This window comes from Pseudorca crassidens, chromosome 9 (assembly GCF_039906515.1).
Source record: "Pseudorca crassidens isolate mPseCra1 chromosome 9, mPseCra1.hap1, whole genome shotgun sequence".
Classification (NCBI taxonomy): Eukaryota; Metazoa; Chordata; class Mammalia; order Artiodactyla; family Delphinidae; genus Pseudorca; species Pseudorca crassidens.
Window position 1 is genome coordinate 12,057,225 of NC_090304.1, and position 27,962 is coordinate 12,085,186.

General features: G+C 46.5%; 4 protein-coding genes across 6 annotated transcripts; 2 read left to right on the forward strand and 2 right to left on the reverse strand.

Annotated features, from left to right (window-relative positions):
* Positions 1–3,539: 3,539 nt before the first annotated feature.
* BTBD18 (BTB domain containing 18) lies at positions 3,540–10,096 on the forward strand. Its single transcript, XM_067748941.1, has 3 exons — positions 3,540–3,688; positions 4,283–4,447; positions 7,456–10,096. Exons 2-3 carry the CDS (start codon positions 4,324–4,326, stop codon positions 9,465–9,467), a joined length of 2,136 nt encoding a protein of 711 aa, XP_067605042.1. The 5' UTR covers positions 3,540–3,688; positions 4,283–4,323; the 3' UTR covers positions 9,468–10,096.
* A 136-nt stretch (positions 10,097–10,232) lies between these two features.
* On the reverse strand, positions 10,233–11,997 carry SELENOH (selenoprotein H). Its single transcript, XM_067748947.1, has 4 exons — positions 11,688–11,997; positions 11,455–11,600; positions 11,182–11,312; positions 10,233–10,413 (listed from the first exon to the last, which is right to left on the reverse strand). Exons 1-3 carry the CDS (start codon positions 11,807–11,809, stop codon positions 11,212–11,214), a joined length of 369 nt encoding a protein of 122 aa, XP_067605048.1. The 5' UTR covers positions 11,810–11,997; the 3' UTR covers positions 10,233–10,413; positions 11,182–11,211.
* Positions 11,998–12,372: 375 nt separating this feature from the next.
* TMX2 (thioredoxin related transmembrane protein 2) lies at positions 12,373–21,090 on the reverse strand. 3 transcript variants are annotated; one of them, XM_067748943.1, is made up of 9 exons: positions 20,798–20,833; positions 19,600–19,679; positions 16,077–16,137; positions 15,500–15,613; positions 15,156–15,232; positions 14,814–14,920; positions 14,572–14,637; positions 14,363–14,492; positions 12,373–13,255 (listed from the first exon to the last, which is right to left on the reverse strand). In XM_067748943.1, exons 3-9 carry the CDS (start codon positions 16,117–16,119, stop codon positions 13,109–13,111), a joined length of 684 nt encoding a protein of 227 aa, XP_067605044.1. In that variant the 5' UTR covers positions 16,120–16,137; positions 19,600–19,679; positions 20,798–20,833; the 3' UTR covers positions 12,373–13,108. The 3 variants fall into 3 exon arrangements, with proteins under 3 accessions (XP_067605044.1, XP_067605043.1, XP_067605046.1); XM_067748942.1 differs by lacking the exon at positions 19,600–19,679 and having other exon boundaries at positions 20,798–21,074; XM_067748945.1 differs by lacking the exons at positions 12,373–13,255; positions 19,600–19,679 and having other exon boundaries at positions 14,368–14,492; positions 14,583–14,637; positions 20,798–21,090.
* A 290-nt stretch (positions 21,091–21,380) lies between these two features.
* On the forward strand, positions 21,381–27,957 carry MED19 (mediator complex subunit 19). The gene is made up of 5 exons (XM_067748946.1): positions 21,381–21,651; positions 25,418–25,674; positions 25,822–25,918; positions 26,234–26,328; positions 26,429–27,957. Exons 1-5 carry the CDS (start codon positions 21,384–21,386, stop codon positions 26,495–26,497), a joined length of 786 nt encoding a protein of 261 aa, XP_067605047.1. The 5' UTR covers positions 21,381–21,383; the 3' UTR covers positions 26,498–27,957.
* Positions 27,958–27,962: the final 5 nt, after the last annotated feature.

Here is a 27,962-nt window from a genome sequence, read left to right on the forward strand (position 1 = left end):
AATCTGCCTGCCAATGCAGGGGACACGGGTTCAAGCCCTGGTCCGGGAAGATCCCACATGCCACAGAGCAACTAAGCCCATGCACCACAACTACTGAGCCTGCTCTCTAGAGCCCGTGAGCCACAACTCATGAGCCCGTGAGCCACAACTACTGAAGCCCATGCACCGAGAGCCAGTGCTCCGCAACAAGAGGAGCCACCACAATGAGAAGCCCGTGTGCAGCAACGAAGACCCGACACAGCCAAAAATAAATAAAAATTTTTTAAAAATAACAATAATTTTTAAAAGTAGGGTCAGGAGTGAAAGCAAGGAAATTAGTTTGAAGGTCAAGTTGCAGTGATATGGAGTTGACTACAGCAGTAGCAGTAAAAATGGAGATAAGTCAATGGATTGAGGATGTGTTCAGAGATACAGGGTTGATTTTGTTTGGGGCTTTTTTTTCTTTCCTTTTTTGCTTTTTGGGTTTGTTTTTTATGCATGGAAGACTACAGTCAGTGCTCACTCTTACAGCTCTCAAAGTTTAACTGCTCCACCAACAACCATCACCACATACACACAAAGAAAAGATACCATAAAATGGTGAAAGATTAGAGAAGAGCCGTGAAATAAAATTATACTTAAAAAAGAAGTGTTGGGGGCTTCCCTGGTGGCGCAGCTGTTGGGAGTCCGCCTGCCGATGCAGTGAGAGGCCCGCGTATTGCAAAAAAAAAAAAAAAAAGTGTTAAAATATTATGTAGGGTAGAGCATTGTGCTGTGATGGCTCTACTTCTAAAACAGACTAAAACTATAAATGCCAAGGAGAAGAAATTTTTTTTTTTTTTTTTTTGCGGTATGCTGACCTCTTACCGTTGTGGCCTCTCCCGTTGCAGAGCACAGGCTCCGGACGCGCAGGCTCAGCGGCCATGGCTCACGGGCCCAGCCGCTCCGCGGCATGTGGGATCCTCCCGGACCAGGGCACGAACCCGTGTCCCCTGCATCGGCAGGCGGACTCTCAACCGCTGCGCCACCAGGGAAGCCCAGAAATTTAAAAAAATCCAACTCCAAAAAAACACTGGCTATCCATACAAAGGAAAACAAAACATTTTTACTCTTTTCTACCCTCTGATGACAACACGTTACCATACAAAGTTTGTCATTTTTGAAGCCCTGCGTAGGATGGCCATTTATCATTCCCTTTAGAAAATCTACAAACATAAGATGTAACTAAAATTGGATTAAAAAAAAAAACATAAAACCAAGAAGTGTGTCCTCGTACCTCTTGAAAATTAATCTAATCCTGATAATATATTCATGAGGAGATATAATACTTATATTTTCTTTACAACCCCAAAGAATCACCTATAGTGGTATTGCACCTGCGTAATCTAGTCTTGATTCCACAGTAACAGATGCGTGAACAAGTATTGTTCTGCCTGTTTTTCCTTGCTTGCTCGCTTTGTGTGTGTGTGGGTGCTGACAACATCTAAAACCTGTCCTTCTGCTAAGTTTTATGTCCTTTCACGAACTGTTACCTCTTCAAAATATGACGGCAACCAAAAATGTCTTCTGTTCCTTGTTTCTTTCTTCGTTTTAAGAGCAGAAGCCTCAAACTAGGGAAAATATTACCTGACTTGGAAATCCACCCCCACCCCGCATATTTCAATCACCCACCTCAAATCCTTTTTGAAAAGGTGTAAAATATCAATAAAGATACACTTGAGCGCCCTGTACTACTCACCCCTCTACGTTTTGTCCGTGGGCAGGTTCCCCTTCTCTCAGACATCGTCCTTCCTGCCTCCAGTTGGCCTCCGCGGGGGCTGCTCCGGGCGAATTCACCACACCTTGTCCCCAGTGGCGTTGGATTCAGCCGGCTCTGTCCAGCGCTGGACATACCAGGCAGCTACCCGAAGCCGGGACCCGGGTCCTAACGCGCACGGGGGAGAGAGCAGCTGTCCAGATTTCTAACGTGCCTTGGCATTCTCTCTAAATGTTTAATCTCGAGATCTTCTAATTTTTGATATCATCCCTAAGAACAGCTGTTTCCAGTCGGGAAGTGTGCGAAGGAAATCAACACCAGTGACCCCCTCCAGACGGAAAGGTCTGCCACCCACTGGGTCACCAGGTCTCCGAGATGCGGGGCTGGAGTGGAATCTGTGAAAAATTTGAATTCAGAAACTAGCCGGAGGACCTTGTTCCAGAACATTCCTGGCCTTAGGAGCCATCTAGTGAGAGACATGGGGGACAAGGTGCAGCTGGAGCCATCCAGAGGCCTTCTCCTCCATTACGCCTGGGGCACTCTTAGTGAGGCCGAGGCCATTCGCAGCCTCCTCAAAGGGAAGCCGCAGATGCCCTTCTACCACCTTGGAGCCTGCCCTGTTGGGAGTCCTGAGCCTCTTTTCCGTGTGTTTTCATCGGGTACAGAGGACGAGGCTGGCTTCCAGAAGAATTCCTTCCGAGCGGGCCCTTCCCCCTTCCTCTTGCAGCCCTAGCGCCTTCCCGCAGCTTCCAAGTCCCTCGAGACTTAGCCTCCCGCCCAAAGCGCTCGTCCTGTGATTGGCTCTTTGAGGAGCCTCGGCCAATAGGGATAACGTATTCGGGCAGACGTAGGCCCGCGAGCTGGGGGAGGAGGAAGGACGTCGGGGCCGCGACGTGCGGTGAGCGGAAAGGTGGCGCGAGGTGTGTGGCACCGGCCGCGTGGCCTCAGGCTTTCGCTGTCACCACTTCCCAGTGCATAAGGATCCCCGAGCCTGCGGCAGGACGAGGGCACCGGGGAGTGGCTGCAAAGCCCGTGCGGCCGGAGGTGACGGTGTTGGGTGAGCCTTGAATTAGGGCCTCCGGGATCCCCACGCTCCATTCCCAGAAACCTTTGCGCCGAGAGCTCTCTCTTCAAACGAGTTGGGCCGAGGCGCCCAGCTTTGCAGGGCCTTCCCTGAAGCCCTGCTTTCCCCCGTCAACCCCGATTCCCTTGGTTCTGGATGGGGAGAACCCTCAGGACGTTGTGCAGCTTTGCTAAACCCCACCCCCACCCCCAGCCCCGTCCCGCGCGAGCCTGGACCTTGGGAGGAAGCAAGGCAGGCCGGACCGAGGACCCAAGCACGGAGAGGACAGCAGGAGCATCTCCTGCCGCAGAGCTCTTCCAGGTTGGGTCTGGAGACAAGGCCCAGTGCTGGTGGATTGGGAAGCTTCCCCAGGGCCTACCTCTGGGCCCTTGCAACAGCTGCCATCCTCCATATCCCCATCTATCTGGCTGGGATGGAACTGAGCCTACAGTTTCTTAATTTACCTTTCCACTCTTTTCTTTCCTGATAGTTTGACGTGAACTGTTTGGAGCTTCTGTGCCACCTGACAGAAAACTGCGTGCCCGGGAAGGAGCACCAGCTGTGCAGTGAGTGTGGGGATCTCAGTGCAAAAAGCTGGAGACGTAGTGAGCCTGAAGTCAGAATACCCAGCTTGTGTTGGGAGGGGTAGAACGCTTAATTATCCTTCCTTTATTGTTAGCCAGAGAACTGACCAGATTGACAAACCTAAAGGCCAGATTCTTTGCCCATTTCCAGGTGGAATCAGGCTCACTTCGGTCAAGAACATCTGAACCCACGGTGGCAATATTCTTACTGCTGTGAGAGACCTTCCCACCAAGTCCAGCAGCTTCTTTTCTTTACTGTGCACCCTCTGCTGGTTAGTGTGGTAGAGTGAGCTCAGAGAAAAGAAGGTGTGTACGACTTCCTAGAGGTCATTTAATACTCTATAGTGTTTTGTTAAAATGTGTTAAATTGGGGAACTATATACCCATGAAACTCAGAAATGTGGTGCTCAGGAAGAATATGAGTAGTGAGCACCATAGGAGTTGAGTTTCTGGCAATGTGAATGAGGAAGGTTTAAGGATAACAACAACTCCATTTTTGGAGTGCTAGTTTCACGCCAGACACTCACAGTACTAAGCAATTTGGTAAAATTGACTCATTAAATCTCTAAAACAGCCTTACGAGGTAAGTACAAGACTGTTATAATTCCCATTTCCTAGATGAGAAAAGTAAGACTCAGAGAAGTTAGGTCATTTGCCTGAAATTATACAGCTAAGCTAATAAATAACAGAGCTGTGATTCAAATCTAGGCTGTTTCTGAGCTCCCACCTGTAACCACTAGGATGTTCTTTCTTAAGATACCCTTGGCACAATTCCTGGGCTTATGGTTCCTCAACTCATGCTTTTGTCTCCCACTTTCAAAATTTCCCTGTCATTTCAAAGACAAAAAAAAAAAAAATTAGGTATAATTGTGCTTCTGAAAGGTATTATTTCACCCACAGGAATCTGATCAATGAAAACCTAGGTTTTTTAAGAGACCAACATGTCCTCTCCTGCCAGTCCCAAAATCCTATACAGGAATCCCCGGTTCCTCCGGCTAGCTTTTCTGCAGCTTCATCACCAGCAACAGAGTGGTGTGTTCTGTGATGTCCTTCTGCAGGCAGAAGGTAAGAGACTAGTAGGGACTCAATTGAAAACTCACCATAGACTAAGATAAAATGACTTCAGGGCCAAGCAGTGAAGGACAAAACCAGGAAAGTGTGTAATTATTGCCTTTGAGTGCTGTAAGCTATTTGGTAAAGAGCTGTTTCTAGGACAGGTACATTTTTCAATGAGTGAAAGTGAGATTATGCCCCTTCTCTTAAAAAATGAAACTAATTATAAAGTTCTGTAAGCACAGAAATTCGGTAAAACATGGATACACCGTAGTGGGATGGTTGTGAACGTTGAGTTAACATACGTAAAGCACTTAGAACAGTACTTTTAATGTACTAAGCACAATGTAAGTATTAGATACTTACTTAAATGATACTATTACATATTTTCCTTTTTTCTTGTCTTCAAATTGATGGCTTTTATTGTTTTGTTGTTAAACCTAAAAACATATAGCTTATTTCCACCCCTTCCCTTTACACTTGAAATGTTAAATCAGCTTGGGGTAGAGCCTGGTATAGTGTAAAAGGCCTAAGACTAGAAGTCCGAGTTTAAGTCCTAGTTTTGTTACTAACAGTAACAAATGAGCAAGTAACTTCACCTCTTTCCAGTTCACTTTCTTCATTTATCAAAAAGGATTATGACAGCCAACACTGTGTAACACTCTAGTTTGCAGAGCACATATAGCACAGTTTAGTGTCTCATTTGATTCTTACAACAGCCTTGTGAGATGTGGAATGTTACATGGTTCCAGCAGTACAGATGAGTGAATTGAGGCCTAGAGAGTTAAGTGACTTGTCTGTTGGTTCTCTTAGGAAGTGCAGAGTTGGGATGCATTCGTTAATTCAAAATAAACATAAAAAGTATCAACTGCCCGGTGTATGCTAATGTACTTTACTAGCATGGCATATAGTATATATGAAGATAAGTCCATCCTCGTAAGGAAACCATGTAAAGGGGAGACGTTCAAATAACCAGTGCCTCCAGATAACTGGGCAGTATAATAACACTGGGGTGAGTATAAGCTGATACAGGAGCACAAAAGAGGAGCATCCTTCACAGACTTGAGTAGGTTGGGGGATGGGTGTTAGGGACAATTTCTTGGAGGAAATAACCCCATAGGGGACTTCCCCGGTGGCGCAGTGGTTAAGAATCTGCCTGCCAATATAGGGGACACGGGTTCGAGCCCTGGTCCGGGAAGATCCCACATGCCACGGAGCAACTAAGCCCGTGCACCACAACTACTGAGCCTGTGCTCTAGAGCCCGCAAGCCACAACTGCTGAGCCTGCGTGCCACAACTACTGAAGCCCGTACACCTAGAGCCCATGCTTCACAAGGGAAGCCACCGCAATGAGAAGCCCGCACACCGCAACGAAGAGTAGCCCCGGCTCACCACAACTAGAGAAAAGCCCACGCGCAGCAACGAAGACCCAATGCAGCCAAAAAATAAATTAAAAAAAAAAAATCAACTGTTAAAAATAAATAAATAAATAACCCCATAGGTGAGTTGTGAAGGACACATAGAAGTAGGAGGAAATGGGTAAGATTTTCCCAGGCAGAGAAAACAGCATGTACAGAGATGTACACATGTGACCAGGGATTTGCGAGTGGTTCATTATGGCTAGAGCACAGACTATGAGTGTATTGATCAGAGGTGTGGCTAGAGAGATCAGCAGGTCTGAAGTGTTATACCAAGGAAGTTGGTCTTATCCTCAGCACACTGAGAAATGTATTTAAAGGTTTCAAGAAGGTCCTAACTGCTTTAGAAACAGCACTGGGGCTGCAATGAGAAGAATTATTAGATTGTTATTGAGCCCAGATAGGAGGCTATTTTGGAATCCAGGAGAGAGGGAATGGTGGCCTGAACTAAGGCACTGAGAATAGAAAGAAATATATAGTTTATGAGCTATTCAAGAGAATTTACAATACTTGCTGCAGTTAAGAGCATAGACTGTAGCCCTGGGTTCAAATCTTGTCCCTGCTCCTTAACTGTAATTGTGGGCATGTTACTTCACTATGCCAGTTTACTCATCTGTAATGACAGCTACCCCACAAGGTTGCAGTGAAGATTGAATTAATGCTGATAAAATCCTTAGACGCCTGGCACATAATAAGGACTCAAGAAGTATTAGCTTTTTTAAAAAACTTAATATTTGACTAGATGCAGTGGGTAAGAGAAAAGAATCAAATATGACTTATGGTTTTCAGGCCTGGGCAATTGGATGAATGTGCTATCTTATTTTGAAGCAAAAATTGGGAAGTTTTGGAGTGTGGGGAATGATGAGTTCACTTTCTAGAAAGGTTGCATTGGAGGTACTTGTGGGACCTCCATGTAGTCATGCAGGCTACGGCATACTTAACATCTCAGAAAAGATACGGGGGCAGATGTAGAATCTGGGAGTCATCAGCAAGCCTTTGGTAACTGAAGCCATTGGAGAGATGGAAATTGCCCATGAAATGCCCATAAAATGAGAAGGTTGTTCAGGACAGTGGATACCAGGCAGCGAAGAGAGCTCAGGAGAGAACTGAGCCCTGATCGTCCATATCCAGAGCTCATGATCTGTTAGACCACAAGCAGCTTCTACAGAAAGTTTTAAACTCTTGTGTGAGTCAAAAACATTTACTCAGCAAGTATTTGATCCCCTACTTAGTGTCAAGCACTGGCTATATACTTCAGTGAGCAAGACAGACACGGTCTCTGTCCTCACAGAGCTTACAGTTTAGTGAAGGAGATGGACACTTACAGCGCAGATAGCTGAATGCTGTGATAGCTGCAGAGCACCTAACCCAGACGGGGTAGGGCGGGGGAAGGCTTTCTGAAAGCCTAAAATAGGTAAAAACTGAGTTAACTAGGTAATGGCAGAATGTTCCAGGCAGGTAGAAGAACTAAATTTATCCTTCAGCTAATGTGGAGGGAAACTGAGAGAAGAGGCAGCACATTTAGGTAGTAATGTCTGTGCTTAACCCGTGAACATGCCAGTCGGCATGAGACAGATAAAAAGTGTTTGGGTTTCCCTCCAGGTGAGGCAGTCCCAGCCCATTGCTGCATCCTTTCGGCCTGCAGCCCCTTCTTCACAGAGCGCCTGGAGCGGGAGAGGCCAGCTCAGGGTCGGAAGGTGGTGCTCGAGCTGGGGGGCCTGAAGATCAGGACACTTAGGAAGCTGGTGGACTTCCTGTATACCTCAGAGATGGAAGTATCTCGAGAAGAAGCCCAGGATGTGCTTTCTGCTGCCCGGCAGCTCCGTGTATCTGAGCTAGAATCCCTCCATCTAGAGGGTGGGAAGTTGGTGAAGGCCCCTCAGGGTCGAAGACTGAACAGGGAGTGCCTACAACCTCCAAGTGCTGCTCCCATCTCTGCCAGGGTGGTGGCATCCATCTGCCGCCCGCGAACTCCACTGCCTGTTACCCAGACTCCCTGTCCTCTTGGGGCAGTGAGATTGAAGTCCTCGGGGAAGGAGGAGGGGCCCCAGGAGAACAACCGACAGAACACAGAGAACCTGTCGGGCACGCTTCTGCTCAAGAGGAAGGCCAGAGCCTGCCCAACTCCACAAGAAAAAGACTCTTCACCATCAAGCCACAGTCAGGGACCTAAAGAGTACAAAAGTTACCCTGCCCTTGGTCCTACAGCACTTTCCCCACCCAGCTTGTACCCCTCTGTGGACGAGCGACTGTTGCCCAGGAAGATCAGGCTGAGCCGCTCAAAGCTGTCTCCTGATGTCTGTACGTCCAAGCCTGCCGGCCTTTTAAGTGGACCCAGCTCAGTACCCCCAGCCCCTGGCCGGCGTCTCTGGCGGCAGAAGAGTATAAAGAAAGAAGCACCAGAGGACAAGCAGAAAACAGGGCGAACTAGTCCTCTACAGAGCACCCCAAGCCAGTCTGGCCTTGGAAAGTCGGGTGGGAACAGGAAGCAGAGCCCTGAGGTCAGGGCACCTAACTCAGACCCCGCAGAGGGGCAGGTCGGCAGAGTGAAGCTTCGCAAGATCGTCAACGGGACCTGCTGGGAGGTAGTTCAAGAGCCTCCCCTCAAAAACTCTCCAGATAGCCCTCAGATCCCAGAACCTGAAGACTCAGAAGAGCCTCCAGGGACTCGGCCGTCCTCAGGTAACGAGCAGGAAGTGACGTCTGCTAGAATAGAGCTGTGTGACGACTCCCCCATGCACTCTAGGCTACAAGACATCCTGCTCTCTGCTAGCCACTCCCCGGACAACCCAGTGGTGAAGTCCGGGTTTGGGTCCAGTCCAGAGCTGACAGGGCAGGAACCGGGACTGGATATTGACTGCAGAGAGCCCTATGCATTTGACACAGCCCTGCTCGGGCAGCCGTGCGAGGCTGAGGAGTACCGAATCACCAGTGCTGCTGCCACCAGTGAGCTGGAGGAAATCCTGGACTTCATGCTCTGTGGCTCAGACATCGAGCCACCCATAGGGTCTCTGGAGAGTCCCCGGGCTGAGGGCTGCAGGACCCCTAGTTATCACCTGACAGAAACAGGAAAGAACTGGATTGAAGGGGAAGAATGGTGTTTGCCAGACGTGGAGCTCTGGCCCAGGGAAATCACAGGATTGGAAAAGGAACCTGCTGGTGAGAACAAAGGGCCAACTGAGCCTTTTAGCCCCCTTGTCATGGCCTCTGAGGTGAGTGAAGGGGAGGTGCTTTCAATGGGAGGCTCTTGGACTCCAGACCTGGAAATTCCCAGCTCCCAGCCACTGGATGGTCAGAGAGACAAACTTTTCCACATCAACTCCCTTGACCCTCCCCAAAGGTCCTACGGGGCCCTCTTGCCTCCCTGTTCAGACTGGGTGGAGACTGGGCTGGGAGTGCCCCTAACCCCGGATGAAGTATTATACCCTGCTCCAGAGGCAGGCAAGGAGGGATTTAGCAGCTCTGAGTTGTTGGATCCACTTCCTGCTAGCCCTGAAGGGGGAGAGATTGATGTGGTGGACTCGGTGTCAGAGGGGATTGTGCCCATAAGTATTCCCTCCGTATGGCCCGACCCTTCCTCAGAGTCAGAAACAGAGGTGGACATACTAACATAACGGAGTGGGGAGGGCAGGTTAGAGGGACTGGGAGGGTGGGAAATGTTGGCTAACAGAAGGTACACGGGCGGGCTGGCACACGCCCTGTCCTCTTAGCACAAGAGGCAGATATACCCCCAGCTCTCCTTCCCTCCCCAGGCTTTTGGAGGCAGACAAAAATCGTTCCATGAGTAGAAAATTATGAACTTGAACCATCTTACCTCTTTATAATCTATTTTGCAGTTAGTGACAAGTGAAACAATAAACTGTGTGTCACAACTCTAAGTGGGTCATAGGTAACAGCCAACAGCCAAAGCCAGGTCTCCCAGGTCAAGAGGCAACTCAGGAAGAGCTAAGAAAGACCAGCCCTCTGTGGTGGGGGTTCTGTGGGAGAGAAAATGTTCCAGAAGGAGGTGTGAAGCAATGCTGGGATGGAACACTAAGTGGGTGGGAGTGACAGGATATTGTCTAGTACCTAACGTGCGTGGCTTAGTCACTGCCAGTATGGTTAGTCTAGCCAGAACCTCCACAGGGGCCAGGAAGATGTACTTCCATCATCTCTTCGGAGAAGTGAGTTGAAAAAGATACAGCTGCTTTTTTAAAAAGAAATTATTTAGTTTTTCCCCATAGTTTTTACAAGTATTTCACATGCTCTAACAGGGACCACAGGAGTTCCAGGTTAATTGGTGACCTTAGGTTATGAAAAACACAAGGGGGACCAATCCCATAAGGCTGGCTTAGGGCATTCCTTACCATAAGATTAAGTTTTACTTCATTACTCATAGATTATATCAAACTCAAATACTTTAATTTTTATTAAACCAATCCAAGAACTTTTCAGTGCCTTACTAGAGGATTGCCTCACAACTGAACCGCCGTTTCTGGAGAAGAAACCACAGCTTCAGGCACATGACTGAAGTTTGGCCATGTCCCGTCATAAATGCTCCAACATCACCAGGGACAGAGGCTGTGAAAATGAGAGTGGGAAAAAAGTTAGAGAAGGGCTCCAGGCAATCATATGGCCAGCCCTCCTCCCTTGAACCCACAAACCCAGGAGAGCTCAAGGACTGCATCCTCCCCCGACATCTCCCTCAGCGTATCAAGTGCCTGACAACATGCCAAAGCACTCTGTGAAGCACTAGGGATAAAGACAAGGTCAAATCCTGTGACCAGGAGTGAGAGGACTACAATGCAGGCTTATTACGTGGGTGGTAACAGAAACAACACACCAGTAACAAAAAAGACAAGAGGACAGGAGTAGGCATACCTGAAGTTACACAAAGATTTGATCAGGAAAGGGGAGAATCATAACCCTTACCAATAAATACGGGAATCCCCAATAAATAAGTGGGATTTACAGGAAAATGAGTTTTTTTAAACAAATATATAAAACTGGTCTACACCCCAAGGGCAACAATTAACTGCATCCTCTAAGGACACAATTTGCATTTTTGTAATCATTTACATTACCATCGGTATTCCACGACTTAGCTCAAAGACAATGGAATGAAACATGGAGTTAGCAAAGGGCACACTGGATAGAAATCATTTTTTGCGGACTTCAGTTTTTCCCACCAGTAAGGGGAAGAGGTATTCCCACTAGAGGAAATCCTGAGAGCAGAAAAGAGTTATGAAAATGTAGGTCCTGCGTGAAATAAGGGGTTTAACAGTAAGTGCTGCTCCGCCAATAGCCACACCAAGATCAGTCCACTCTCCCCCATTTCCCATTTCAAACCTCAGCGTGAGGACTTCTGCCCAAACCTCCCTACGAAAGGTACTTCTTCAGCTCCTTCACCACCTCTTGAGGTTCAGGGAACTTGAGTTTACGTGGGGGCCCCTTCTTAATCCCAGTCCAGAGCTCCGCACCTGGGAAAAGTCCACGTGAAGCGAAATTACTTTGCAATCCACCAGCAAGTCCCCGAAATCATCAGGTGGCGGCGGTTTGAGACCAGCGCTTCCTCGCCTCGGATCCATGCCCCCCAACGCCCCGCCCCGGGCCCTCACTCACTGCTGCCGTCGGGTCGCAGCAGTGTCACCTCGAAGCTGCCCCTCCGGGGCTTGGTAGGGTTCACCTTCACTGGAAGCTCCGGGGCCTCCAGGCGCAGCGCCTGGCTCAGGGCCGCGGCGTTGCGCCCGTAGACGCGTCAGCTCATGCTAAGGAGAGATGGGGGAGGTCAGAGACTGGGACCCTTGGTCTGCGGCGCCCTTGCCCGCCCCCCATTACTCCCCAGACCCCCTCACCAATGCTCGATAACGACGCTCGCCTCCTCCACTTCCTTCTGGCTGCTAGCCGGCTTCTCCCGCTTCTCGGCCGCTGCGGCCAGCGCCGCCTCGGCCTTCCGCTTCCTCCCGCGGGAAGCCATGGCGCCTGGAGCCCGGCTGGGAACCGAGCCGACCTGGGGCGGGAATAGGGTGGAGACGCGGCCACCGAAGAGAGGCCAGCCAAGCTCCAAGATCCAAACCGCAACCCACTCTGCTCTCCAAACAAAACCTCTTAAACTGCAGAAAGCGTGGCGGTGGGCGCCCACGTGGCCTGGGGGCGGAGCCTTCGGGCAGAGCCACTCCGCACGTAGAGACGGGGGAGGTAGGCTCCAGACCGAACCACCAGTGCTTGGGGCGGGGGGCGGGCAGCTCTGACAACGAGCCTGGCTTCACACAGGCTTTTCTGTAACCGCGCGACCAGCTAAATGGTGTGCATCACGATCCCTACCCAAAACCTCCTTCCGGGGACCCGCGGACCAATCCCAAACCAAGACAACTTAACTCTAGGGTTAAGGAATCTAAACCTTCGCCAGCTCTTCGCAATCCTGGGGACCGATGTACAGCATTTGGTGAAACTGATCAGGATGCCCTTTGAAATTAAGATGGACAACTCCTCTGCAGTTGCCCGGCTTTTCTAATACGTGAATAACACACAAAGGCGCAATCAAAAGTAAATCCCAGCCTCTTTATTATGGAAAACCATCAACTGGGTGTGGGGAGGACGTAGGAGGGTGAGTGAGACCCTGCCCAGGGGCTTTCTCCTCCAGGGCCCACCACACAAAGGAAGTCTCAAACTTCTATTCCCCTTCCTCCCAATCTCCATAAAATAGGGAGATAATTCAATACTATCTTCAATGAGAAAACTCTGTGGTTAAAGGTTTCTCCTTGGGACCAGTGACAGGCTTATACTTTTTAAATATAGGCCACAGACCAAGCCAAAAGGGCTTAAAGAAGCAAGAGTCTTGAGGGAAAAATCTTAGCACTAACTCTGCATCTTGGCCTGTTATGTTAGGGTTTAATCTAATCTAAGCAGGCTGTGTATATCCACTATGAGGAATAATGAAACCAGCGTGTGATGGAGACGTGTGGGCAGCACACAGCAGTTGACACACTGGCCCAAGCTTGGAAGGAAAGCATTTCCCCCTCCACCATATAAGATCTTTCCCTCCTTCCAGTCAAATAGCAGACCACAGCAGTAGAGGCCTTCCTGGAGGATACCTGTCATTTCCCTGGATGCCTCTTAAAAATCAGAAGCAATATCCTGCCCCTCCTGGGCAGAGCCAAACAGGGAAAGAAAAAAAAAAAGGCCAAGGCGTCAGGCAACGCTTGTGGCTACAGAAAGGGCAGGGCCTCAGAGGTGCCTGGGATTGACAGGAGATGAAGTACTGGAGGCAGGGATCCTATTTGTCCTTCTTGCTCTCCTCATCTGGCACTGCAGTGGGCACTGGGGCCACAGGGTGCTCCTCGGGGATATTATCTCCAGCCTTTGACAGCTTCTTGGCCCGTTGATATAGCTCATTCAAGTTGAATTCTCGGATCACATTCTCCTGCGCAAAAGAGGTGCACACATCAGGGTTCAGGTTGGAAGGGGGTGTCATGTCTGGGAAGTAAGTACAGTTGACCCTTAAACAAAGGTGTGGGGTTAGGGGCGCCAACTCTTCTTACAGTCAAAAATCCACCTATAACTTATAGTCAGCCTTCCGTAGCCACAGTTCCTCTGAATCCGTGGTTCCACACATGTGGCGGCTTCAACCAACCTCATGGATCGTGTAGTGCTGTAGTTACTTTTTTTTTTTTTAATAAATTTATTTATTTATTTTGGCTGCATTGGGTCTTTGTTGCTGCGCACGGGCTTTCTCTGGTTGTGGTGAACGGAGGCTACTCTTCGTTGCAGTGGCTTCTCTTGTTGCAGAGCATGGGCTCTAGGCGCGCAGGCTTCAGTAGTTGCAGCACGTGGGCTCAGTAGTTGTGGCTCGCGGGCTCTAGAGCGCAGGCTCAGTAGTTGTGGCGCATGGGCTTAGTTGCTCTGCGGCATGTGGGATCTTCCCGGACCAGGGCTCAAACCCGTGTCCCCTGCATTGGCAGGCGGATTCTTAACCACTGAGCCACCAGGGAAGCCCTGTAGTTACTATTGAAAAATGTCCACATAAGCGGACCCACACAGTTCTAACCCATTTGTTCAAGGGTCAATTGTATTTAGACACAGTCTAGGAAAGGAGGAAGCAAAGGACAGGAATCTACTCTAACCCAGCTGTCCTTTTTTGGGTACCTGGAAAAGTCAACTGATATATACGTATTATGTGCCGGTCACTATGCCAAGAATTATGGTTACATTATTTAATGTAACCTGCAAAACAAAACCTGTGAGCCAAGTGCTACCATCTCCAATGTACTGCCAAGGAAAAAGACTATAGGTACAAGAGCCATTGAGACTAAATCTTAACAAATAATTGTTGCCCAGTACTACCATGTCTGGCACATGGTAGAAACAGTATAAATCTGCTAAGTGAATTCATGAATGAGGTCTAATAACTAGTCCACACTCTCAAAGCTTATGGGCAAGTAGCAGAACTAGGAATTAAACCCAGGTTAGGCTCTAAAACTTACCTACTGTTCCACACCCTCCTCCAAAACTTGCCCACTCTTTCATATACCTCAGAGAAAGTCCAAGAGACAGCTCGTCCTTTTTTGTCAATCTGTGGCCGCCGCATGACCTCCTTTCCACCTTGGAATAGGATCAGGGTAGGGAGCTGCTTGGTGAGGGGTGACATGCTCACTTGGTACCTACAGGGCCCAGAAGGTGCTCTGTAAATGCATCTGTGTATATCACTCTGAATGATCCCCCGCCCAGGCCCTTACATACCGTGTACTAACATCAGTGTAGCGTCCAACGTCCACCTTCCCAAAACTTAGCCCTGTACAGTTGTACCTGAGAAGTAGATTATTTAACATGGTGAAAGAAGAGAGAATGAATCAATGAAGTAGAAGTACAGATATTTGGGGATGGGGGTGGGAGTGCCTTTGGTTGCAATATGCAAAAATCAAGGCCAAAAACAATGGAAGGGAAGGTATAATTTCTGTCATCCCTCCCTTTGTCCTACTCACTTGAGGGACAGATCAGCGTAGATAGGAGCAAATGACTGGCAGTCATTAGACCAATTGGCAAAGAACTCCACGATCCAAGTGACCCTCTTGTCCTGCTCCAGCTCTTCCTGTCACACACAGAGAACAAACAGTGAACCGGATTACACAGGCTCCTGGAAAGTTTCAGACTTTAGCACCTAATTCCTCATCCTGGCTTCCCTATACCTCTCCTCTAGATCCCACAGTGAACGAGTGCCCTTGACTTCCATTCTGAAGCACCGCTGTTCCTCCTAGTGAGTAGAGAGCACAACTACAAAATCACCCACAAGGGACCCAAGAAACAGAGGGAGAAAGAGTACTCACATCAATGGTTTTATCATTGAAGTACTTGATGTACTCAGGGCCCATATACAATGGGGGTTTGCATGTCATCAGGAACACTAAACACAGAAAAAAGTCGTCACAGGAAACATATAAGGCCTTGGGCAGCGGATTTACTTTCAAAGCAACTCAAAGATTTCAAGCACCAAAGAGTGCATTTTGTGGACATACACAGACACATTCCCTTCCTCTTAAAATCTCTGTAGATTCTTATCATCTAAGGCTCACACATAATTAGTTAGGTATAAGATATGGCAGAAGGTTATGGAGAACCTGGTTTGGGGATGGAATTTGGTTCCCACAACCAAGTCTTGCGGTCTCCTTACCTATGCAGAGCGTGAGATAAAGCAGGCCCACGCGAATATCCAGGCGGAAGAAAAGAATCGCATTGGCCACTTTACTAAACATGAAGATGTTGCCGATATGTTGCTCCACAGTGACTGAAACACAGAGATGTCACAGGTCAGGCTGGGCTGCACGCTCCTATGACCTATTATTTGCCCCTGTTCCTGGAGTATTTTGAAATGGGAGAGGGGGAAGAGGATAAAAGTCCAAGATCAGGCTTCCCTGGTGGCGCAGTGGTTGAGTCCACCTGCCGATGCAGCGGACATGGGTTCGTGCCCCGGTCCGGGAAGATCCCACATGCCGCGGAGCGGCTGGGCCCGTGAGCCATGGTCGCTGAGCCTGCGCATCCGGAGCCTGTGCTCCGCAATGGGAGAGGCCACAATGGTGAGAGGCCCGTGTACCGCAAAAAAAAACAAAAAAAAGTCCAAGATAAAATTCAGCCTTGGCACGGAATGATGGACAAGTTCACCAAATAACGCCCCTCTCATAACACGGATGAAAGCACCTCAGAGGTCACTAGTCCTAATCTTGAGAGACAGAGAAGCAGGCTACACTTACTGGATCTGCGGTTCTTCATCATTACAATGGCACTGAGGAACATCAGGATCTCTACTTCTCTCTGGAACAGAAATCAGAGTGACAGGAATGCCATGAACAGAAATGATTTGGGTGAGCAAGGGAGCCAAATATGTAATAAAAACCAACAGAGATCCACACTGGGAATGGTAACCATAGCGAAATAACCGGAGTCAGCTAAGGTGTAGTGGGGAAAACACCAGTCAGAAGATCTAGATTTCAGTTCTATCCCTGCCACAAACTGGCTGGTGCCCTTCAGCAAAGCACTTAACCTCTGAGCTTTGGTTTCTTTGATTGAATATTTCAAAGTGGTGCTGTGAGGATTAAATAAGATGAGTATGAAAGAGTTAATATAAAGTACATGGTATAAAACTGTAGATATTACAATCAACTCAGTGTGACCCTGGTAAAATAACACTTTTCCAGGTAAACTTTCTCAGTAATATTCCATTAATACAACATATGGTTCTTCCATTTGTTTTTATTTAAGTTAAATCACTCCTCTCCACCTAATATTCATAGTGATAATCCATGCACCTTTAATATAATTTGAGAGCTGAAGGAGGCCTTTCAAAGCTCTCAAAGATCGTTTTCAGTACCCTTGGCTTACTGTTCTTTCTCTTTCTAGAATGTAAGCTCCATGTGAATGAGTGAGACAGACGATAAACATGACATAATTTCAAAGAGTAAAGACTGCAATGAAGAATAACAAGGACTTTGTGAGAGAAAGTATACGGGGAGGGTCTGAGGCTTTCCATACCTTTCTGTTTATAATACAGGGATCCAAATCTTTACTTCAGACAGAACCAATTAACTGCGATTTACAGCTAGCAGTCAGGGACTTAGGTTTTTAGCCCCAATCTCCAACAAAAAGCAACTGACTGGATTTAGAAATGAACATGTAAAGTGGGGGGTAGGGAATGTGACAGACCTTACTAAATATTACATCCGAGTAGAAATTAGGAAGAGTTTTCAAGAATGAAGATGGATTAGAATTGGCAGTTATAATTATGGAAAGATGAATTTAAAAAGGGAAGTATGGCCAATCAGGAGACCAGAGCTAGGACTAAAAGGAACATACTCTAAAGAGAGAGAATGGGTCTGTGGTAAAGACTGGCCATGTATACTCCAAACCTTATTTCCTTTTTCTCCTGGGCATACTGCAGGTAGACTCCCTCCTTCGATCTAGGGAGAACTGTGTGACTAGTACTCCTAAATGGAATGTGAATGGAAGTGATGTGCCTCTTCTGTGTCCAGGTGGTTAAGAAAGGGTATGTAGGGCTTCCCTGGTGGCCCAGTGGTTGAGAGTCCACCTGCCGATGCCGGGGACACGGGTTCGCGCCCCGATCCGGGAAGATCCCATATGCCGCGGAGCGGCTGGGCCCGTGAGCCACGGCCCGCTGAGCCTGCACTTCCGGAGCCTGTGCTCCGCGACGGGAGAGGCCACAACAGTGAGAGGCCCGTGTACCAAAAAATAAATAAATAAAATAAGAAAGGGTATGTATGCCCTTGCAGTCCAGCTTTCTTTCTTCACCTGCTGGCTTGATGATGCTGGGATGATCTTAAAGCCATCAGTTGAAGACAGCATGAGACAGGGTTCCAGAATAACTATATAAACCTGAGCCCCCTTGGTTGTTCACTTGTTTATTCATTGTTTTCAAGCTTTTCATTAAGGAAAATTTCAAACAATACACAAAAGCAGAGAGGATACTGAGGGTAGCAAAATATGCCACTTTGACATAAGGATTATTTTGAGTCTAAAGGCAATTCAGAAGAAGTAGAATAAAGCAAAGCTCCCTGCCCTCTACCTATCTGTCGAAAGGTAGGACGTAAATTCTCAAAGGTGTCCCTCCAACCTCTACCAAGGACAAAACTAATCAGGGGAGATAACTTTAGACCCTATCAACCTGGAAACAGCACCAGAGGAATCTACATAACAAACTAGCCTTTACCTACCATTAGTTTACCTTTCCACAGTTTTCTGCTCTTGCAAGCCTAAAACTCTTTCCTTCATCCTGTCATTTCTCCACAAACTTATTGTTCTTTGTTGAAGATGCCATATAAGCTGGAAGCCACCTCTTTGAGTTACTGATTTTTCCCTGGGTATCTCCCCTGTATACAAGTTATACATGTTAATAAACTTCTGTTTGTATTTGTCTTTAATCTGTCTTTTATTAGGGGGTCTCAGGCAAGACCTCAGAAGGGTAAAGGGAAAACTCTTTTCTGACCCCTACAATACCTTAATAAACCCCTATTACTCAGCTTCAATAGTAATATCTTGCCAATATGGTTCTATTTCATCTATGCTACCCATTTCTTTTGCTGGAGGAACTTAAAGCAAATTCCAACTACATCATTTCACCTGTAAATACTTCAGTATGTATTGCTTACAGATAAGAACTTTTTTAAAAAATTTTTATTCATTTATTTATTTATTTTTGGCTGCATTGGGTCTTCATTGCTGCGCACGCGCTTTCTTTAGTTGCAGCAAGTGGGGGGCCACTCTGTTGCGGTGCGTGGGCTTCTCATTGCAGTGGCTTCCCTTGTTGTGGAGCACAGGCTCTAGGCATGCAGGCTTCAGTAGTTGTGGCATGCGGGCTTCAGCAGTTGTGGCGTGTGGGCTCAGTAGTTGTGGTGCACGGGCTTAGCTGCTCCGCGGCATGTGGGATCTTCCCGGACCAGGGCTTGAACCCGTGTCCCCTGCACTGGCTCGTGGATTCTTAACCACTGAGCCACCAGGTAAGTCCCAAGAACTTCTTTTTTAAAACAAACCAAAATACCATTATCATACCTAACAAAATTAACAATAATTACTTATTGTTATCTAATACCTGGCCCTTATTCAAATTCAAAGAACAAAGTATTAGATTTTGTACAACTTTGTACAGTTGTTTGTTCAAAGCAGGAACAAGCAAGCAAGAACCACAAATTGCATTTGGCCAATGTGTTTCTTTGGTCTTCTTTAATCTCTAAAGGATACCTGTTCTTCCTTTCTATCCCAGGCTATTTATCTGTTGAAGACCTTGAGTCATTTGCACTGTCAACTGTCTGACTTTCTTGGATTTGGCTGCTGGCAATACTCATGGTATGCGTTCTGACGATGATGATCCTCTATTTCCCATATTTCTTGTAAAATGGTAACGAAATCTAGAGATGTGAATACAATGAAATCCAAATCTTTTGCCAAAAATACATCATAGGAGGTACTAGGTACTCCCTACTGAATCACTTCAGAGGACATAGCAACCTTTCATCTGATGGCTTTACATGATCATTGTCTACATGTATTATTGCATTCGAGAATGCTACATGACTTTTAAATGCTATCACTCCTTCTGCATTAGCTCAAATTTTTCTTTATCAATTATTTGGTTACTCTGACAGTATGTAGAGGAAAAGCAAAATACTTGATTCTTTCTTTTTATTTAACAAAATAGAAATAAACTTTTATTCTGTTAAGCCACTGAAATTTTGAAGTTTACCTGTTATTGCTAACATTATTTACCTTATATTCTAATTTCCAAATCACCAAGGTAAATCAGCAAAACACAGATTTTCCAGGAAAACAAACACTGGCCATAAACCCTACATAGTTTAAAAACAAAAAAACATAACAGAGTAATATGAAAATATAAAACCTTACAGTATTTTGCACACAATTAAGACAAGAGAATACAGAGAAATTTATTGCATAAAAGGTCCCTCCTTTTATTAAAATCTTTATTACTAACCACTTATATGTTTGAGTCTCATTTTGGTTAAAGTGGTATAGATAAAAATAGAATCTTTTGAAGTAGCATGGCTACATTTGAGCTAATTAATAACACTGGGAAAGGACAGAGGAAGTATGAAAAAGTAAACAAGGGATGGAGAATAAAAGTAAGGAAGTGGGCTCTGTTAAAGGTCAAGACTCATTTTGGGGCTGAAAAAAGGACAAAAACTCAGGTGATCCTCCTTTCCCAGAACACAGATGCGGCTACACAGCAGAGGTCAGAGAGCTTCAACTTATTTTTCTGAGTGGTCTCTCCACTCCAGCTCAGGGAATACTGCAAGAGGTCTGAGATAGATTTCTCTGCAATGTATTTTTTACAATTCCATTTCAATAGCCCTAACCATTTTATTCATTTTTACATCCCCAGGATGCAGCACAGTGCGTAGCATTAACAGTCCTCACTCAGTAATTGTTAACTGAATTAAGCAATGGCTGACAGAGCGTGCTTATACCATGGCAGAAGAGTGGTTTCAAGCCCTAGTCACTCACTAGTTGTGTGACCTTGGACAAGTCGCCTAACCACGCCTAGATCAATTTCTTCATCAATAAAACAAGTATACTACTTGCCTTGTTTAACTCACTGGTTCCTCAAAAGGCTTTACATAATGAGCAGCTCTGGAAAACAGTGTACTTGCCTAGTTTGGGTAGGTCTGTTGTCGACTATGAACTGTGAGACAGAAAGGAGCTTGGACTCAAAAGGGAGAAGGCTTAGGCTGTTGTGCAGGCTAACCGGATGTTTTCCCATCCTAAACAAGAGGTTTAGGCTCGATGACGATCCACGCCCTACACTCCTAAAAGCCTGTTAAGTCCGCTAGAGGCTCGGAACCTCAGATGTTCTCAAAAAGGTAAACCTCGGGGCTCCCGGATGCAATCACAGGGGCAGGGGCAGGGACAGTCAAGGTCGCGGGGTCCTAAGGCGGGGGTCGCTCACCCAGTCAAAGTCACACGGGTTACCGTCTTCGCGTTGCGTAGGGAGACTGTGGCAGACAGGAGGCAGCTTCCTCACGAGTACAAAGGCAGCAGAGAGCAGGGCTGACAGAAGGTAGTAAGGTCGGGCCAGCCATCGTGAAAGTCGCGGCACTGAATACACTAGAGCAATTAAAGGTGCTAGGACGGCCATCTTTCCGGCCCTTGGGGCGCCGACCGCTCTTCGGCGTCCGTAGGTCTGGTCCCGCCTCTCCCACCATTGAGGCTTCCATTGGGCCCAGTGTCGGATGCACCACCTCTGGACCCGGAATTAGATATCTGATTGGCCTCTACGGCAGGTAAAAACTGAGAAAGGGATTTGCTACTTTATTGGCTAACCTAGCTGTCGCTTTTTCTATGTGTCATATTATTGAATATGACTGTGGCGAACGGAGGTAGGAGGAGAATTTAATAAAGGTAGGTAATACTTCCGGAAAGTTCTCAGAAGGCGCCGGAAGTAGTTACCGGAAGAGGGTAGGCAGGGCCCGAGGCAATCCAATGGTAAGAGGCTCCTGGAGGAAGGGGGCGGTACCCCGGGAAAAGATTGACCAATGAAAGTCATTAACGCCAGACACCGGGACAGCGCCGGGGCAGAGGGGACGATGGAGAATTTCACGGCGCTGTTCGGGGCTCAGGCTGACCCACCGCCGCCCCCAACCGCACTCGGCTTCGGAGCTGGAAAACCTCCACCCCCACCGCCTCCTCCTCCGGGTGGAGGGCCCGGCCCCGCCCCGCCCCCAACCGCGGCCTCGGCCCCTTCCGGCGCTGACAAGTCAGCGGCAGGTTGTGGCCCCTTCTACCTAATGCGGGAACTGCCAGGTGAGTTCGAGGCCTGGCCAAAGCCAGCCAGTCAGATCACAACGAGGAGGGAATGGGCGTGCCTCTCAGCCGGCTGGCAGAGGTGAGAGATAAAGTAGGCAACGCGTGTGGGGATTCCAGAGCTGTATATCGGAGCGGACTCTGAGACTCTGAGGATTCACAAGCAAAGGGATGACACGAATTCTTGGGATGGATTGAGAATGAGAAGAGTGGATATCCGTGACCACCTTTCACGCTCTATCGTGCCCCTGTCCCTGACAGTGGCTTATGGTTCACTAAAAATTATCCAGAGTTTGAGTTTGCAACTTGAGAGTTCAGATTTAATATCCTTGCGAACTTAGTTTCAGATCTGCCTCAAACTTCCTGTTGGTTTGGGGTGTGTTGCCTTCCTTCCTAATCTGGGCCTCGGCGTTTCCCTCATCTGTTGGAAGTGATTAGAATTTTTTTTAATAAATTCATTTATTTATTTATTTTATTTATTTTTGGCTGCATTGGGTCTTCGTTGCTGCGCGCGGGCTTTCTCTAGTTGCGGCGAGCGAGGGCTACTCTTCGTTGCGGTGCGCGGGCTTCTCATTGCGGTGGTTTCTCTTGTTGCAGAGCACGGGCTCTAGGTGCGTGGGCTTCAGTAGTTGTGGCTCGCGGGCTTTAGAGCTCAGGCTCAGTAGTTGTGGCGCACGGGCTTAGTTGCTCCGCAGGATGTGGGATCTTCCCGGACCAGGGCTCGAACCCATGTCCCCTGCATTGGCAGGCGGATTCTTAACCACTGGACCACCAGGGAGATCCTCAAGAGTCATTCTGGATGTGTTACGTCTCCAGGATGCCTTTTAGTTCATCCCAAGTCCTACTGCTACATCAAGAGCTGAGGGAAATAATAATGAATATTGTTACACACTTTGAGGTTCACAGTGCAGTTATTTATGTTATAGTATTTAATACTTAAATAGTCCCTTGAGATCGGCATTGTTATCTGCATTTTATAGTTGAAAAAACTGAAGCAAGGACTTCCCTGCTGGTCCAGTGGTTAAGAATCCGCCTTCCAATGCAGGGGATGCAGGTTCAATCCCTGGTCGGGGAACTAAGATCCCACATGCTGCAGGGCAACTAAGCCCACGCGCCGCAATTACTGAGGCCCCGCGCACCTCAACGAAGATCCCGCCTGCCGCAACTAAGAGCCGACGCAGCCAAATAAATAAATAAATATTTTTTAAATCTTAAAAAAAAAAATAGCGAGGTTGACTTGACTTTAGTTAATTACTGGTTGATGTCTACCAGCAGTTTCTTTAACCTTAACCTGTTCTGATTGTACCTATTTACATCAATCACTTGATAGATATTGACTATCCGTTCTGGGCAAACACTGGGTGTGTAAAAAGGGAGCATGTGATGAGAAGGGAAGAGAGATCAGTAAGCCTGATCCTTGCTTTTAAGCAGCTAATTTTACTTAAGAATGAAAAGTATGTTGTTTAAAGATAAAGTAATGACTGTTATTTCTTGTCAAGATCAATGTCATTATTTTCTGGTCATGCCTCACATACAACTACTAAGAACTGCGTAATGGTTTTCAAAATGTGTTTCTTGTTGTTCAACATGACAGCAAGAATAAGTTGTCACTTTAGCTGGACTTTGAAGAATTCATACTGGTGAGGAAAATTAGGAAGAATTTTCCTATAATTAGGTCAATTTTTCTAAAAGAAATTTTCTAAAAGGAAACAATACGAGGGGTATTTTTTTCAGGAGATGATGGATACCCGTTTGGATGGATCAGAAATTTTACATAGGGGAGTACCAGTTGGTCAGGCCCCAAAGCTAAGTTATAGTAAGATGTGTTTAACCGTGAGTGACAGTCAAAAGAATTTGAGCTTTTTCCTGAGGGAATAGGAAACCATTGAGATATTTGAACTGAGTACTGCTTCTAAAGATATCTGGAGAATGTGGGTGCCATGTACTAGAATAAAGGAACCATGAGTGAGGTGGGGAAGATTTGGAGTTAAAAAAAAATTAAATCTGCAGTGAATTAACTAAGACAATGTTGGAAATGGAAGGTTAGTTGTCAGGAGAGGAAACTGAAGAAGAGAGATTTATAAGTCATCTTCATAGAACTGATGGGCAAAACAGAAAGTTGGATGGACTCTTAAAGAATTTACAAAAAAGCACAGAGTGCCTTCTCACCTGAGCCTTGAGAATAATCACCTGGAAGGAGAGCTGACAGAGAGGAAAAAAATCAGGATACTCTTAATGGCAGGAAGCAGTGCTGAGCTATGAGAAGTACGGGGGCACTGAGTCTCCTTCCATTACCGTGGACCACTCTTCTGAGATATTTGGCTTGGGAAGACAAAGGAAAAGAATAACGTAAGGCCTGAAGGTGGGGAGGAAAAATACATTGTTCATTTAATGTGTGCTGGGCACCAGTGGTACGTGAATGAACAAGGCATTTTCTCTGCCCTCAGTGGGCTCATAGCTCAGAACCTGAGTCTTATCAAGTGAATGATTATAAACAAGTCACTTTTGTCATTTGTACCCTGAGTGTTCATCATAACTATACATGAAATTGTAGGCTAGATATTTCTACCCTCGCCACTGGACCCTAGTTAAATTACTCATAAGTTTGTATTCTTTCAAAAAAGCCAGCTGTGAAATATTTATACTAATAAAGCCTTCCATTTATATAATACTTTATACTTTTCAATATTTCATTTGAACCTTAAAAAAAATTGTGTAATTAAGGTAGCTTTTACTCCATTCCATAGATAAGCGGAAACTGAGACATAGAGGACGGCTAGGATTAGAAATCTAGTTGCCCAGCTTCTAATCAAACCTTTCTTTCTTCTAGGCAAAGCTATCATATTTGGTATTATTAGGAGACTAAAGATGGTGGTAACAAAAGTTATGTAGCAGTAGCTAGAAAAATCTCCTGTTTTTCTCTGTAAAGGTGATTAGTGTTTCTTGCTAGTTTAAAAAAAAAAAAAAGGAAGCAAGACACTCAAGCCACTGGGTCATATTTGACCCTAAGTTTGGTTGTAGCTGAGCTGTGAGGTTGTATTATTCTGGTCATGGCCAAAAGTATAATTTCTCATTAGTACATTTATGAAACACAGAACAGTGCACAGTGCTTAACACAGAGTATAAGCATCATGCAAGTTATTACTGTGGTTAGTCCGAGTGTATCCTTCATTGGGTTAAAGCAGTTTCCACTGCTGCCCTATTTGGATTTTTGCCTATTTTTTCTCCTTCTCATTCCAACCTACCATTCTATAGTATTATATTTTTAGTGTTTATTGTATGTTATTTACTTTTGCTATTTCTTACTTTTTAAATAAAATTATTTATTTATTTATTTTTGGCTGTGTTGGGTCTTCGTTACTGCGCGTGGGCTTTTCTCTAGTTGTGGTGAGCGGGGCTACTCTTCGTTGCGGTGCGCGGGCTTCTCATTGCAGTGGCTTGTCGCAGAGCATGGGCTCTAGGCGCGTGGTCTTCAGTAGTTGTGGTGCATGGGTTTAGTTGCTCCGCAGCATGTGGGATCTTCCTGGACCAGGGATCGAACCCGTGTCTCCTGCTCATTAGCAGGCGGATTCGTAACTACTGTGCCACCAGGGAAGCCCTATTTTTGCTATTTCTTACTTTAAAAATAACTTTTTAAATTATTTTTTTTTGGGTAATTCTCACTTAAAAGATTAATTTACTTTCCCTTCTGGGTCAATGACTTAAAAAAAAATTCTCTCCTCTTGGTACTAATTTTTCTTATTATTATTCTCCCTGTATCTTCTAGGCAGCACAGAGCTGACAGGCAGCACTAATCTGATCACACACTACAACCTGGAACATGCCTATAATAAATTCTGTGGGAAGAAAGTGAAGGAGAAGCTAAGTAACTTCCTGCCTGACCTGCCAGGGATGATTGATCTGCCTGGTTCCCATGACAACAGCAGCCTCCGCTCCCTCATTGAGAAGCCCCCTATTCTTGGTGGCTCTTTTAATCCTATCACAGGGACCATGCTGGCTGGCTTCCGCCTCCACACAGGCCCGGTGAGTCCCCTCATGGGGAGGCCTGAGAGGCACGGAGGTGGTTTTTCTGTCTACCTCTGTTCCTTCATAACTTACTGAGCAGAACAGATGATGGGAGCAGGGGATTCCCTCCCTCTACTCACCTGGACCTTCCTTTGGTTCCTTCAGTTGCCAGAGCAGTGTCGTCTGATGCATATTCAGCCTCCCAAGAAGAAGAATAAGCAGAAGCACAAACAGAGCCGTACCCAGGATCCGGTCCCCCCAGGTAAGAAGTGGTTCTCTTCAAAGCCAGAAAACCAGACATTCTGAATCTGTTTTGACCTTCCTCAGTTAAAAACCCAGTCAAATTCCTTATGAGCCCTGGACTCCCAGATTCTCCTTAAAGAAGAAATTGACATAATGTGGGTCTCCTGGGCAAGTAGGACCTTGGGGCAGGAGCTTAAGCACTGCCTCCAAATCCTTGCTGGTCATTTGAAGAAAAGCGGTTGCCCTTGACTAGGGGTTTTCCTCTAGTCTTCAGACTTACGGCAGTGGAGAATTTTGAACTCGACAGGTGATAGGCTCCTCATCTCTCCTACAGAAACACCATCTGATTCAGATCACAAGAAGAAGAAAAAGAAAAAAGAAGAGGATCCTGAACGGAAACGGAAGAAGAAAGAGAAGAAGAAAAAGAAGGTATGGGAGCGGCTGGTGTCTGCAGCCCGGTGAGTTTTCCCGTCTCACTCATCCTAGGTGGAGTCTGGCTCTCTTACTCTTGCTCACTTTTCTTCCCCAGAACCGGCACAGCCCCGACCACCCAGGCGTGGGCAGCTCTCAGGCCAGCAGCAGCAGCAGCCTCCGCTAGCAGGACCAGGGGACTCTGCCAGGAGGACCTTCCTGCTGTACTGAACCCGCTGACAAAGCTGCCTTGCAGGCTCTTGGCCACCGCCTTGGGAGCATCCCCTGCCGCTGGGACAGAAGCCAGCTCCTGCTGTGCTCAGTTAAGATGAACACACTGTAAGAGAGAAGGGCTCTGCTTTTGTAAGCCTCAGCCCAGTTTGCTTTCTCATGGACATCTCTTCCTCTCCCAGGAAGCTTTCTTTTCATCTCTTTTGTGCCATTTGTCTTGATTTAGGACTTTATCTGATTTTTTAGGATTTTTATTTTCTTAAAATTGCATTTATCAAACTGGCTGAAGTGTGGCTGCCTGTTAAGAGGTAAGTGCCTTTCTATGAGAGTCAGGGTTTAAGCCAAGGCATGCTAAGATCTGAGGGGATTTGGGTCTTGTATTACATTCTCATCAGCAGGCAGGGAAACAACCAAAATGAGATTGGGGAACATGGTCCAAAGGCGAGGCAGAGCTTGCTAATACCTTTCCACAGCAGACACATAACACTCTGCCTGTAATGTTGAGAACCAGTAACCTGGATGATCTTCAGGCTCTGTCTCAAGGAGTGGATTCACTTAGGTCTCAGCTGTGTTCTGCGTCAGTTTTGTGTTGAAACAGAGTAGCCAATGGAAAAAGCACCCACAGTCACCAACATATTTCAGCAAGGTTGCTTCTTGGTCAAGCCTATCATTTTTTGAAATAAACCTCTGGCAAGCAAAGGTAAATGCTTCTCTTTATAAGAACTTTTGACCTGCCTCATTCCTTAAGACAATGAAATTACTTGGCCGATGTGAAAACATGTCTAAGACAGGAAAAAAAAAAAAGGTAGCCTAAACTAGCAAAATGTAAAATAAATCCCTTCAGTCTTTGCAGCAGGCCAGATAACCAGAAACATCCATGAGAAAACAAGCTAATGCAATCTGACTTTAAGCTCAGTTTGACACAGAACAGTTAAAATCTGCTGCAGTGAGCCAAGACTGTTCACCTAGATCAGCAGGTGGAAAACCACTCATTCAGCTCGTTTTAACTAGGATTTCAGAGCAAGAGTTTAAATACTTAAGTTATGGACAGTGAAAATAAAGGGTTCTGGCCAGTTTTCTGAGATTTAGTATCTGATGGTGCCTTTTTAAAGTGAGGGCACAGCCTTTTGCTTTCGACCAACGGAAGAGACAATATGAGATGTCAGACTGCCACCCATATATCCCTCTAGCCTATCTGCCTTTAACAGGCTTTCATACTGTGATCATCCACTGGCTCACCTCTGACTACATCCAAAATGAGCTTTATTTTCCAGAGACAAAATTCTGTATTAAGGAACAACTGTGGCAAAAGTCAAGAGCTCTCTAAGCTTTGAAATGACAAGTTTTGGTGGTTCCAAAAGACCTTTTTCTGAAACATCTAAATCACTGAAATAAAAACAGGACCTCTTGTTTAAAGTGGT

What these genes read in the sequence shown, in the direction of transcription:
- TMX2 (XM_067748942.1), bottom strand. Translation starts at nt 20,986, where the DNA reads ATGGCCGTCCTAGCACCTTTAATTGCTCTAGTGTATTCAGTGCCGCGA. An exon ending in TCAATGATAAAACCATTGAT is followed by an intron (nt 14,921 to 15,155) that starts GTGAGTACTCTT and finishes TGTGTGTGACAG; the next exon opens with GAAGAGCTGGAGCAGGACAA. An exon ending in TCTCTTGGACTTTCTCTGAG is followed by an intron (nt 13,256 to 14,362) that starts GTATATGAAAGA and finishes TCTTTTGCGCAG; the next exon opens with GAGAATGTGATCCGAGAATT.
- MED19 (XM_067748946.1), top strand. Translation starts at nt 21,384, where the DNA reads ATGAAAGTCATTAACGCCAGACACCGGGACAGCGCCGGGGCAGAGGGG. An exon ending in CCAGGATCCGGTCCCCCCAG is followed by an intron (nt 25,919 to 26,233) that starts GTAAGAAGTGGT and finishes TCTCTCCTACAG; the next exon opens with AAACACCATCTGATTCAGAT. An exon ending in AAGAGAAGAAGAAAAAGAAG is followed by an intron (nt 26,329 to 26,428) that starts GTATGGGAGCGG and finishes TTTCTTCCCCAG; the next exon opens with AACCGGCACAGCCCCGACCA.
- BTBD18 (XM_067748941.1), top strand. Translation starts at nt 4,324, where the DNA reads ATGTCCTCTCCTGCCAGTCCCAAAATCCTATACAGGAATCCCCGGTTC. An exon ending in TGTCCTTCTGCAGGCAGAAG is followed by an intron (nt 4,448 to 7,455) that starts GTAAGAGACTAG and finishes GTTTCCCTCCAG; the next exon opens with GTGAGGCAGTCCCAGCCCAT.